This window comes from Odocoileus virginianus, chromosome 1 (assembly GCF_023699985.2).
Source record: "Odocoileus virginianus isolate 20LAN1187 ecotype Illinois chromosome 1, Ovbor_1.2, whole genome shotgun sequence".
In the NCBI taxonomy this organism is placed as follows: domain Eukaryota; kingdom Metazoa; phylum Chordata; class Mammalia; order Artiodactyla; family Cervidae; genus Odocoileus; species Odocoileus virginianus.
Genome location: NC_069674.1, coordinates 5,134,781 through 5,148,626, shown reverse-complemented (window position 1 = coordinate 5,148,626; position 13,846 = coordinate 5,134,781). Strand labels below are relative to the sequence as shown.

At 41.3% G+C, this 13,846-nt stretch overlaps 1 protein-coding gene across 5 annotated transcripts in view; it reads left to right on the top strand.

Annotated features, from left to right (window-relative positions):
* GALNT11 (polypeptide N-acetylgalactosaminyltransferase 11) overlaps positions 1-13,389 on the top strand; it is a 52,135-nt gene extending 38,746 nt beyond the window's left edge. For all 5 annotated transcript variants that reach the window (XM_070452138.1, XM_070452052.1, XM_070452085.1 and 2 more), the window contains 6 exons: positions 6,633-6,750; positions 7,963-8,115; positions 8,445-8,663; positions 9,895-9,999; positions 12,449-12,586; positions 12,816-13,389. In XM_070452138.1, the coding sequence (XP_070308239.1) occupies positions 6,633-6,750; positions 7,963-8,115; positions 8,445-8,663; positions 9,895-9,999; positions 12,449-12,586; positions 12,816-12,947 (865 nt within the window). In that variant the 3' untranslated portion in view covers positions 12,948-13,389. The remainder of the gene's footprint in view (positions 1-6,632; positions 6,751-7,962; positions 8,116-8,444; positions 8,664-9,894; positions 10,000-12,448; positions 12,587-12,815) is intronic.
* The last annotated feature ends 457 nt before the right edge of the window (positions 13,390-13,846 follow it).

The window sequence follows — 13,846 nt, the reverse complement described above, 5'->3', positions numbered from 1 at the left end:
CCTGGTCACAGCGCAGGCCTTGTCCCTAGAGCTGACCCTCACTGTTTCCTTGCTCTCCTGTAGTCTTACCACCTGTGTGTGACTAGACAGGGTAATTTAGTCCAGTTTTCTCTGCTCTCAGACTTCATGAAAATGAGGCTATGACTCATCTTGCTTTTAGTCACATTGCTTTAAAAGCCTCTGTGCTGCATGTTTACATAGCTGTAGTTGAATCATTTTTATTGCTTTTTATAATTATTAACATATAACATTTATCCATTTACTGTTGGTGGGGCAGTTGGGTTGTTTTCAATTGGTTTTTATTTTTTCACCTTACACAGTAGTACTGTTGTCAGCATTCTTTTTAGTGTGTTTTTTAATTGGAGGAAAATTGCTTTGCAATGTTGTGTTGGCTTCTGCCATACAACAATGCAGATCAGCCATAATCATACGCATGCCCTCCCTCCCCTCTCCCCACCCCACCCCTCTACGTCACCAGAGTGCCAGGCTGAGCTCACTGTTACATGGCAGCTTCTCACCAGCTGTCCGCTTTACACGTGATGGAGTGTGTGTGTCGGTGCTACTTTCTCCACTTGTTCCACGCTCTCCTTCCCCCACTGTGTCTACAAGTCCATTCTCTACATCTGCATCTCCAGTTCCTTTCATGCCAATGGGTTCATCAATACCATTTTTCTCGATTCTAAGTCGTGTCCCAACTCTTTGTGACCCCATAGACTGTATCACAATAGGCTCCTCTGTCCTCCCCTATATAGATAAATATATGTATGTGTGTATGTTAATATACAGTATTTGTTTTTCTGATTTACTTCACTCTGTGTAACAGGCTCCAGGTTCATCCACCTCACTAGAACTGACTCAAATCCGTTCTCTTTATGGCTGAGTGATAGTCCACTGTATATACGAACCACATCTTCTTCATCCGTTTGTCCATCTGCAGTTGGACATCTAGGCTGCTTCCATGTCCTGGCTATTGTAGACCGTGCTGCAGTGAACACTGGGGTACATGTGTCTTTTAGAGTTGTAGCTTTCTCAGGGTATATGCCCAGTAATGGGATTGCTGGGTCATATGGTAGATTTATTCCTAGTTTTTTAAGGAATCGCCATACTGTTCTCCATAATGGCTGTATCAGTTTACATTCCTGCCAACAGTATAGGGTGATTCCCTTTTCTCAACACTCTCCAGCATTTGTAGATTTTTGAATGATGGCCATTCTGACTGGTGTGAACTGATACTCATTGCAGTTTTGATTTGCATTTCTCTAATAATTAGTGATGTTGAGCATCTTTTCATGTGTTTATTGGCCATCTGTATGTCTTCGGAGAAATGTCTGTTTAGGTCTTCTGCCCATTATTTGATTGGGCTGTTTGTTTTTCTGATATTGAGCTGTTATGAGCTGCTTGTATATTTTGGAAATTAATCTTTTGTCAGTTGTTTCATTTGCAATTATTTTCTCCCATTCTGAGGGTTGTCTTTTTTTTCCCCTTTCACTGAGGCTTGTCTTTTAATCTTGTTTGTTTCCTTTGCTGTAAAAGCTTTTAAGTTTAACTAGACCCCATTTGTTTTTGTTTTTGTTTTTATTTCCATTACTCTAGGAGGTGGGTCAGAGAGGATCTTGCTGTCATTTATGTCAAAGCTGTGCTGCATATGTTTTCCTCTAAGAGCTTTATAGTTTCTGGCTTAAGTGGTAACCCACTCCAGTATTCTTGCCTGGAAAATCCCATGGACGGAGGAGCCTGGTAGGCTACAGTCCATGGGGTCCCAGAGAGTTGGACATGACTGAGCAACTTCACTTTCACTATACATTTAAGCCTTTAAAACACTTTTAGTTCATTTTTGTGTATAGTGTTAGAAGTGTTCTAGTTTTCTTCTTTTACATGTAGCTTTCCAGTTTTCCCAGCACCACTTACCGAGGAGGCTGTCTTTTTTTCATTGTTCTTGCCTCCTCTGTCAAAGATAAGGTGCCCACAGGTGCGTGGGTTTATCTCTGAGCTTTCTGTCTTGTTCCATTGAGCTGTATTTCTGTTTTTGTGTGGATACCATACTGTCTTGTGACTGTAGCTTTGTAGTGTAGTCTGAAGTCAGGAAGGTTAATTGCTCCAGATCTGTTTTTTTCCTCAAGATTGCTTTGGCTATTTGGGGTCTTTTGTGTTTCCATACAAAAAATAGTTCTGTGACAAATCCATTGGTAGTTTGATAGAAATTGCATTGAATCTGTAGATTGCTTTGGGTAGTATAGTCATTTTCACAACACTGATTCTTTCAATCCAAGAACATGGTATATTTCTCCATCTGTTTGTCGTCTTTGGTTTCTTTCATCAATGTCTTATAATTTTCTGTATACAGAAAACTATATATACTTGTCTCTTTAACTAGGTTTATTCCTAGCTGTTTTATTCTTTTTGTTGCAGTGGTGAATGGGATTGTTTCCTTAACTTCACTGATTTTTCACTGTTAGTATGTAAGAATGCAAGGGATTTCTGTGTATTAATTTTGTATCCTGTGACTTTGCTATACTCTTTGATTAGCTCTAATAATTTTCTGGTGGAGTCTTTATAGAGTTTTCTATGTGTAGTATTCATGTCCTCTGCAAACTGAGAATTTTACTTCTTTTCCAATCTGGATCCCTTTTATTTCTTTTTCTTCTCTGACTGCTGTGGCTAGAGCTTCCAGAACTATGTTGAATTAATAGTGGCAAGAGTGGGCACCCTTGTTCTGTACCTGATCTTAAAGGAAATATTTCCAGTTTTTCACTCCTGAGAATAATGTTTGCTGTGGGCTTGTCATACATGGCCTTTATTATGTTGTGGTAGGTTCCTTCTGTGCCTACTTTCTGGATGATTTTTATCATAAATAGGTACTGAATTTTGTCATACCTGCTGTCAGCAGCCTTCACGGCTTCTGGTTTGCAGGCATGAAGCTGCCCAGTCATAGGCATGCCTGTCTTCGCTTGGAGTCGAGAACACTCCCCACACCTCCCACTGGAATGCCACTGGCTCCTCAGCTGGCCTTCAGGTACTTGCCAGCTTCCTTTCATCCGAAGGCGACTTGGAGGGAGGCTGATGGAGACCTGGCCAGCTCAGGTTGCTGACCTGAGTTCCTGGCAGGGTGGGCGTGTCTTCTGCTCTTAGACTTTGTGGCAGTTTTCTGAGAAGTCCATGAGACACCCCCAGCTCTCAGCGGTCTTGTGTCTTCACCCGCTGGCAGCCCTTCTTCCTGCCAGGGCCTTCAGTGTGGCTCTCTGCCCATCTGCTCCCGGCTCTGCGATGGGAGCACGGTCATGAGCACCCTTCAGGAGAGCACGCTGCCCGTGGGGACCGTGCGTGTCTCCATCTGCGCCCCCGCGTCTGGGACTGGAGGCAGATGGCGTGCTGACTCCACCTTAGGCGCTCCTTCACCGGTGCAAGGGGGACGCTCCTCAGACTGTGCTCCGTAGTCTCAGTATTAGTGCAGTGGCCAGTTTCTTCATCATCTTCAGGGCATTTGTTTAATTTTTAATATTTTTAATAAAAAAGCATATATCACAGTAACGTATCAGAGTATAGAACAATTTAGAATGAGAAGTGGCCAACTCTGCCTCTGCCCCATTCTCAGTCCTGTCCCCCAGAGGCAGTTCCTTTTAACCAGTTTTATTTTCTGGTCTTCCGTTTCTTACTTCCTGAACTGTAACCAGTATGTGTGGTCCTCTTTCCAACATCACACTGACTTCAGACCTGCTCTGCTGGGAAGAGGAAGAAGTAGTTCATTTTACATCACTCCAGGTACTCCTTATCTCTTAGGGTTGCAGTTTGGTTATTTTGTTTCTGTATTGTTCTTTTTGATACCTTTTTAAAAAAATTTGTTTTTTGTTCTGACTTTTGACAGCATCAGGTGACACCCTTCTCTGAATGGTAAGGATAAGCTCTTTCACTCTCAAGATAGCGAGGTTGCTAACTTCTTGAGTTGTATGTTTAGATTTTTTAAATTTTTAGCCTTTTTTCTTTTATATATATATATAAAAGATGGTAAGTTTTCTCCTAATCATAGCCTTAGCTGCATCCCACAAATTGTGATGTATCATTTTAAATTGTCATTTATTTAAAAATGTCTTCCTTGTGTTTTCTCTGACCCGTAGTTTATTTGGCAGTACATTTATTATTTTACAGGCATATAGAAATTTTGTTCAGTTCAGTTCAGTCGCTCAGTCGTGTCCGACTCTTTGTGACCCCATGAATCGCAGCGCGCCAGGCCTCCCTGTCCTTCACACACTCCGGAGTTTACTTAAACTCATGTCCATCGAGTCAGTGATGCCATGCAGCCATCTCATCCTCTGTTGTCCCCTTCTCCTCCTGTAGTTGTTATTTAATCCTAGCTTACACTGTGGTCTGTATTTTCTGCAGTTGTCAAGATGGGATTCAGCATCTGTTGGGCAAGGTTTATTGTGTTGTAAAAATACTCTCTTTAAAAAATTTATGTTCTATCAGTTGTTTCTTTATATATTTTGTTCATATACTTTGAGGCCATGTTGATAGATGCATGACAGTTTAGAATTATTGTATCTCCTGATGAATGAAAACCATGTATTGTTATGAATTGTCTTTCACCGTATACTTCTAGAATAGTGAAACTTTCACTTTATAGTCTGACATTAATGTGCCTGTTCCAGCTTTGTTTTGATTAGGATTGAATTAGATAACTTCCCTTCCTTTTTGTGGTCAGTCTTCCCATGATCTTATATTTACGTGTCACAGGTAGTTAGGTAGTTATTTCATTTCTAAACCAGTGTTGGAAACTTTGTTTTAATTAGGGCTTACTTGATTCCATTCAGTAATATCACTTATATTTTTGTGTCTATGATTACAGTGGTACTCTTTGCTTTCTATCTGTTCTGTTTTCTTTTCTCTCTGCTCTTTTGGTCTGAATTCCGATTTATTATTCTGTTCCCAACTGCCACCCATTATTAGACATTATAAACATTCTCACATTTTGTTTAGTGGGTACCTTAGAGAATATAACCTTCATCCATGACTTATCAAAGTGTAATATAAATTGGTACTTTTTCCAGACAGAGCAAGGATCCTCAGATATTCCTACCCCAGTTACCCACCTCAGGTTGTGTTGAATATGGGTGTGTATGTTTAACCTCCACAAGCCACTTTTTATGCAGGCGCTATTCATTTTGGTTTAGCTATATTTCCCTTTTATCCTTTCTACATCTGCAAGCTTCCCCCTAGAATTTATTTTCATTATGACTAAAGGACACATTTTAGTGTTTGTTTTTGCTGGACCTTCAGGTGAGATTACTCCTCCTTTTCTGAAAATGCCTTTTGTTTCATCATTATTTTGAAAAATAATTTTACTTGATATTCAGTTCTAGATTGGCAGATGCATTCTTAGGGCTTTGAAGGTATCATTCAAGAACTTTCTGGTGAGATGTCAACGGCTGTCTTATTTTTATTTCTTTTGAAGGCAATCTCTTTTCATCAGCTGCTTACATTTTCTTTCTGTCATTGTCAGAAGTGTTTTTCAGATATGCATAAATTTGATTTATTGATAGCATCTAATTATCTGCCAGATTCTCAGCCTTGTCTTTTATGCTTGGACGTATTGAGCAGCTGGAAGTCTCTGCCTGGTGACTGCTGTTTGAAACTCCTGCGCATCTGTTTCTTTTAGATTGTTTCTCTTTATTTTTTACTTCCGTGTGATATATTTTCTTGATTGTCTGGTTATTTGTTAGTTTGCTTGTTTATTTCTAAAGGTAGACATTGTTATGAAAAATGATAGCAACACAGTCATACAGGGATAGTGTTTTCTCCTGCAGAGAATATTGCATCTCTCTGAGGAGCAGCTCGGGACTAGACTCCATGACTCCTGGTGCAGAGTTCCAGGAAGTGAGATGATTGAAATCCAGGCTGGAGTCTCTGTGGGAGCCAGTCTACATCAGATTCTCACAAACACAGGGTTTCTCTGCTGTGGCAGGATTGACCTTTCGGGCCAGATGGTTCTTCTTGGTGGAGGGGCGGGGCTGTCTCTGCATTTCAGGATGTTTATCCTGAACCCCATCTCATACCAGCAGCACTCCTCCCCGTGAGCTGTGATAGCTGAAAATGTTTCCACACTTAATGAAGCATTTGCTTGAGCACCACTGGTCTCCCACGTTTGCATCCAGGTCAAAGTGTGGCTTGTCTGGTTTCTCCTTGTCAGGCCCTGGAGCCCAGTTCTTATCCCAGGGGGCTCCGTAGGCCTGTCAACAGCAGTTAAATAGTTCAGGTGGATTTCTGTCAACTGTAGTCATAAATAAAAAAAGGACTTGTGATGCTTAGAAAAGTAGCTTTTTTCTTGCCAGCTCTCACAATCTAGAAAACTTAAGTAGGCAGCCCAGCTCATTCCCTCATAAATTAAACATTTCAGAATAGTTATATCTAGTTTTTATTGTTGTTCAGTCACTCAGTTATGTCCGACTCTTTGTGACCCCATGGACTGTACCCCCCCAGGCTTCCCTGTCCTTCACTGTCTCCAGGAACTTGCTCAAACTCATGTTCTTTGAGTTGGTGACATGAGTTTTTATTAATAATGTTCTAAAACTGCACTGAATTAAAAAAAAAAGTAGATCGTTGACTATAGAATTGGTACAGTAACTGTCCTCCTTTTCTAGGTCACCTACAATGGCTGGAGGATTGTTTGCCATGAACAGAAACTATTTCAATGAACTTGGACAGTATGACAGTGGCATGGATATCTGGGGAGGAGAAAATTTAGAAATATCTTTTCGGGTAAATTTTTTTTTGTATGTTAATCAGTTAACTGTGCAGTGAAATGTAATTTTCATCTGTGATCCCATGTTTTCTGTAAATCATCTTACTATTTCACCATAATTTATGATATAGATAATACCATTCAAAATAGCAAAAGCCTCTGAGAAGCCTTATATTTATTTTATAAGAATTTTAAAGTGATAGTTGGTATAAATTTAGAGGTCTTTGTGTGCATTGACTCTAGAGTTTTTGTTTTTCCTTTGTCCATTAATCTTATTTGATGACCTAGGATAATACAGTTCTGGTCATATTTTCCTGACTGCCCGAGGTCACCATTGTTCACACCTGTCTCCTGAGGAAATTATTAATAGCTCCCCATTTACTTTAAGGAGTAGCCCAGATAAATTATATCTGCCCCCTTAATAGACTGCTGAATCCTTTGTATACACAGATTGCTCCAACCTACAGAGGAAATTCACCTTTCATAATCTCTTCTCTCATTGCTGAGGCTGGAAAGATGACGGTCGTGGGTGGGGTCTGTGGCTCAGGGAGTTGTGCTAGTGGTTAGGACACCAGCTTTGGAAAAGGCGGAAAGAGGGCAAGGGGCAGAATGCAGGTTTCTCGCTCTTGTTCCCATCTCCTGGTGTGTCACGGGATCCCTGTTCAGATACCGTAATACCTTGTGTATGTAGTTTTGTATTTTTGCAAATGTATCAATTCCAGTTTTTCCTATGTAATCTTTAGAATTTGTAAGTTGTGAGCTGCAATAAAATATTTTAATACCTTATCTACACAGTAAGACTAATAATAACTAAATAAAGTGACTCAGTCAAGGGCAAAATTTAGACCAGAACCAAGATCTTCTGATTCTTACTATTTTTTATAAAATAATATTTTTCTAAAAATGTGTGTGCTTCATGAGAAAGTATGTGTGAAACTGAGATTAGAGGATTGATAAGCATTCCTTGTCCCTAAGTCCTGAAGGTCAGCTTCCTTGATCTGTCAAAACATCATGTCTGAGAAGACAGTTTTAGACACAGGAGAGTAAAAGAATGTCCCATTGTTTTTAGGGTTTTGTTTCTTTTTAATCATAAAGACAGATAATTTTAAAATATGTACTTTGACTTCATTCTGATAAGACACCTGCTTAGTAGAGGTTAACCTCATAAAAGCCATGTGCTGACCCTCAGCACTGTGGGCGCTATTAACATGTGTTCTGCTTCCGACCAGATCTGGATGTGTGGAGGTAAGCTGTTCATCATCCCTTGCTCTAGAGTTGGACACATTTTCCGGAAAAGGCGGCCGTATGGGTCCCCCGAGGGCCAGGACACTATGACGCATAACTCCCTGCGGCTGGCACACGTGTGGCTGGACGAATACAAGGTGAGGCCTGGCTTCGGACAGCCGCTGCTCTCCTGCCTGTCTGTGTGTCTGTCTGATGACCTTCATCTCTGTCCGGGTCACTTTCCTCTTTTCTTCACCCAGGCTTTCACTCAGTTTTTTTTATTCTGGCTCCTCTTTAACTTTTCCTGGTGTCTAGTCTGTGAGAGGTAATTAGCCAACGTCAGGGGACACCCGTTTCTCCTCTGTCGCTCCCGTGACTCCTGCAGAGCCAGGCTCCTCTGCTACACGCAGCTTTCAGTGTTTCCCCTCTCATGACTTGGCTGAGGTGACGAAAAAATCCATTCACTTACTTTTTCTTTTAAATTCAGGAGCAGTATTTTTCTTTAAGACCTGATCTGAGAACCAGAAATTATGGAAACATCAGTGAGCGTGTTGAATTGAGAAAGAAGTTGGATTGTAAATCATTTAAATGGTATTTGGATAACATTTACCCGGAGATGCAGATATCTGGGCCCAATGTCAAACCCCAGCAACCCATTTTTATCAACAGAGGGCCAAAGCGCCCCAAAGTCCTTCAGCGCGGAAGGGTAAGAAAGTGATTCTTTCACAATGTTTCAGTAAATGTTGCCTAATAAATGAAATTGTATACTTCATAGAATATTTAAGGATAGGCTTTAGCTTGCTTTTCATTATATATTTTTTAGGAGAATTTCCTCAATTCAGGTATATTTAGTATCTTTGCTGTTAATATTAAGATCCTTTACCTGCCAGTATTAGAGAAAACACAACTTCTCTAAGCTATGTGCTAGCTTCCAAGAGCCTATAAATGTGAAGGCATAAATGAAGACATTGTACATGAGCGTAAAATTCATTTGGCAGAGACCAGAAAAAAATGAAAGGAGAAATGGGGCTGCTGCAGACAGGAGGGAAAACCGGTGGTTCGGGTCCAGGTGGTAGTGTGCAGGCAGACTGCACAGCCCCATGTCCTGGGTTCTTTCACAGTGTCCGCAGTTCTTCAGTGGTTGGAATTAAGCCTAGACCTTTTTCCCATTTTGTTCTCTCTACCTTAAGTAAAAATGGATGCATACCACATAGTTGAAATCCCTGTTACTATTACCTTGCGTATGTAATCACCTTTAATGTTCAAAAATGATCACTTTGGGCTTACCTGCTAGCTCAGCTAGCTGGTAAAGAATCCACCAGCAATGTGGGAGGACCCTGGTTTGATCCCTGGGTTGGGAAGATCCCCTGGAGAAGGCCACGGCAACCCACTCCAGTCTTCTTGCCTGGAGAACTCCATGGACAGAGGAGCTTGGTGGGCTACAGTCCATGGGGTCGCAAAGAGTCGAACATGGCTGAGCAACTAAGCAAGTGCTGATCACTTTGCCTAAACGAGATACTCTTTTATGTAGCTCATCTTTGGAATTCGTGTGGCGTTTACAGTCTCTATTTACCTCCAGTTAGGTACGTATATTAATTTAGATACTGGCTGTTTTGACTTTGTTTACTCAGTGTCATCTCCAGGTTCTTTACTGCAGAGATGGTAAATTTGATTTCCTTCCTCCCCTGGAACAGATGAGCAGTCTTCCATCTGTAGGTGGAATTTCTACTTGACATACCACCTGCATATGTTGTTAAAATTGCCTATAACCTTGAAGTCACTGTTGTGATGATCCTATGTGCTGAAGCCAGAATTCAGTAATAAGAAATGCTTCCCTTTTTAGGACCTTGAAAATCCATACCTTTGAAATATTTTCATGTTTCCTTTCTATTCATCCATATGTACCACATTGTCAGGAGCAATCTCTTCTTTTACAGCTCTATCACCTTCAGACCAACAAGTGTCTGGTGGCCCAGGGCCGCCCGAGTGAGAAGGGAGGCCTCGTAGTGCTGAGGGCATGTGACTACAGTGACCCAAACCAGGTGAGTGATGCCCGCACTCACTCTTGAGGGTGGGGCAGACATCAGGGTTTTAATCTGACTTTCCTTCTAATTTCTACGTACAGGAAAGTAGAACACATCTGTATTTTCATATTCCTTTCCATCATGGTTTATCACGGGGTACTGAATGTAGCTCCCTGGGCCGTACGGTCGGACCGTGTGGCACCTTCGTGGTTTGCGTCCGTTAACCCCAGTTCTCAGCCCATCCCTCTCCCCACGTGCCAACAAGCCTGTTCCCTGTGGATCTGTCTGTTTCACAGACAAGTTCACCAGTGTCTGCTATAGATTCTACATGTAAGTGACACCGTGTGCTATTTCCCTCTGACTGACCTCACTTAGTAGGATAATCTCTAGGTCCATCCATGCCTCTGCACATGGCATCACTTCATTCTCATGGCTGAGCACACGCACCGCATCGTCTCATCCCTTCATCGGCTGACGGACACGTGGGTTGTTTCCGTGTCTTGGCTATTGTGAACAGTGCTGCTTGTGAACTTAGAGGCGCGTGCATCTTTTTAAATTAGTTTTGTCTAGATATGTGCCCAGGAGTGCGACTGCAGCTGTGTGTCTAGTTTTTTGAGGACCTTCCATACCAGTTTACTTTCCCATCAACAACACACGAGAGCTCCCTTTTCTCCTCACCCTCTCCAGCACGTTATTTGTAGGCTTTTTACTGATGGCCTTTCTGACCACTGAGATAGTGCTCACTGTGGTTTTGGTTGCATTTTCTCTGATAATGAGCAACGCTGAGCATCTTCTCCTGTGCCTGTTGGCCATCGGTGTGTCTTCTTTAGAGTCTTCTGCCCATTTGTTGTTAAGTTGTATGAGCTATTTTTGTATTTTGGAAATTAAGTCACTGGTTGCATCATTTGTGAATATTTTCTCCCAGTCCATACACAGGGTGTCACTTCATTTTGCTTATGGTTTCCTTTGCTGTGTAAAAAGCTTGCAAGTTTGGGTAGGTCCCATTTGTTTATGTTTGCTTTTATTTCTTTCACTTTGAAAGGCGACCTAAGAAAACATTGGTACAATTAAAATGTCAGAGAATGTTTTGCCTTTGTTCTCTTCTAGGAGTTTTATGCTGTCATGTCTTACTTTTGAGTATTTTTGTGTATGGTGTAACTTCATTGATTTACATGGGGTTGTCGAACTTTCTCAAACACTGCTTGAAGTTAAATTGTTGTTTTATAGGTCATTAATTTGTTGTCTCCTGTAGTATTTTGTTTAGAGCATTCTTCTCTGTTATACAGAATGAATTTGAAGTGTATATATGGATTTGTTAGAAATGGCAAAGGAAGTACACTTTCTTTCTGGCCAAGAGCATTAAATCTGCACTGAATGAATCAGAGTATCTTTTACAGAGTTTTCTGTGGAACTGAGTTTTCCTCATTTTTAGTAGTTCAGAGGAACCTTAGCAAAATTTCAATTCATGTCATCCACATAATTTATTCTCACACTGTGTGTGTCCTTTCAGCGATTCTGCGTGGCGGACGGGCTCATTCAGGAATGGAAAGAACACCTGGGCCTTTTTTGGATAGATTGCACGCTTTGAAATTTCTAGGACTCCATGCACACTAAGATGTTAACATACTGGAAAACACAGTTGAAAAAGGATTTTGTGCCACATTTGGGTGCGAGAGCTCTGTACTGTGGACAGGGGAGTGGTCAGTCATAGTGAGGAGACTAGTGAAACTCATTCCAGAACAACGTTAGGACGTTTGAGGAGATGGAGTTATTCTCCTGTCCATACTACATTGTACTGTACAGAATTGTACTTAAACACCCTAGCCACCTGTGGTTGTTGAAATTTAATTGAAATACATTTTAACAATCCATTTCCAGTTCTCAGCAGCCACACGTGGGCTGGTGGCTCCTTTGTCAGACAACATAGATGATGTTCTATCACAGCACTGATGGGGAGCTCTCTCTCCATGTTAACAGACTCAGCACACATGTTTTGGACCCACATGAAAAACTAGCAATGAATAAAATAATTCAGAGGATAGGAGAAAAAGTCTTCCTTTTAGATTTATCGATGGTGCATGTTGGAGAAAAGTTATTCATTGCACTTGTCCATTTCAGCCACATTCAGGTCTTTGTTTTTTCTGAAAAGACTCTGAGACTATAAAGATGATCAGTGAACTTGGGCCCTGGGACTAGAGTATAATATTCCAGGCGGACGTGATGAGGAATATGGACCTCATCATAAGAGCCTTGTGAGTCTCCTGTGTACACAGGGCAAATCAGCAGCCTCGCTGGGCTCCTGCTGTCCTTACACAGGCCGAGAACTAAAGCACTGTACAACTGTGGGATCTTCCGTCAGTCCAGTCTGTCCACTCCCGCACGAAATGTGCCAAGGGTCGTGCAATCTGAATTTCAGAACCTAAAGCAAAACTGGAGGTTTTAACATTTTTATTTTTTTCTTCCTTAGGTTTGGATTTACAATGAAGAACATGAGTTGGTCTTAAATAATCTCCTTTGCCTGGATATGTCAGAAACTCGCTCATCTGACCCCCCGAGACTCATGAAGTGCCATGGGTCCGGAGGATCCCAGCAGTGGACCTTTGGGGTGAGGAACCTGCCTGATGGTGACAGGAGGTGTGAGGAGCCGGACAGGGCTGAGGGGTCCCAGTCTACCTTGTAGCCGGTGGTCCTGAGTGTGCAGCAGCCCATAAGTCAGTCGTCTTCAGTGTTCCACATCTCGTCGAGATTTTTGCCTCTTCTTTACCATATTCTGGCAGTAAAAGTTTTTTAATTGGCAAGTAATTGGTGGTGTTTTTTCTCCACTTTATTTTCAGAGGAATAACCGGCTGTACCAGGTGTCAGCGGGCCAGTGCCTCAGGGCAGTCGATCCACTGAGTCGCAAAGGCTCTGTTGCCATGGCGATCTGTGACGGCTCCTCCTCACAGCAGTGGCATTTGGAATCTTAAGGTGGACACTGTGGTCGGAACGGTGACTGTCATGCTCATCCCCACCACAGAGCCTGAAGAAGTGCTTCCCCAGGAAGTTGAAGTCATTTCTGGACTGCTGTTAAGGATTTCTTCCTTATGGTAGGAAACCAGAGTGCAGTGTTAACTCTAGATCTAGAGTCAGGTTTGTGTAGAAGGATAAAGTCCAGGAGATTGATGTGTCTGTTCAGGTTTATTTGATCAGGAATTTGTGATTTCCCTTCTTAGATTTCATAGGTGATGGTTAATTTTTAAATTTCTACTACCATGTTCTGAATAATTTTAAATATACTGAATCCACATTACTTTTAACTTTAGAAGGCATTCATTTATAAGATTATATTTAAGAGTTATTATAAATTATTTTGGTGAATATGGTACTACCCACATTTACATTAAAGGATCCTTTTGATTATTTACCCTAGGATTCTTTGTCTGCTCTTTCTTTCATCTTGTATTGGAGCCTCTGCTCTGACTTATCCTGTGTGTGTGATACATGGTAAGTTCACTGAGGTTTGGCTAATGGACCAATAAGTGAGGTGTAGGTCACAGCCCTAAGTAACCTCAGCAGTGTTTGCTTCTTAGCTTGAACTATGTGAGTTGTAAGTATTCAGATTCACCGAGTCAGCCTCAAAGTTGCCAGTGAAATACCCTGGTAGAGTTATTAAATAGGAGGTCAGGATTTCAGAAGCTATATGTCAGAGGTATGAATTTAGAAATCATCTGTATATATTATAAATATCCAAATATAAAGTGAGTTTTTTCACCAAAAGTACATCTCAGGAGACAATCTCATGGGGAACTTCCTTATTTTATGTTGAAACACAAAGTTTAAGTACCATATTTGAAACATGTTACAGGATAATATATGTATACACACA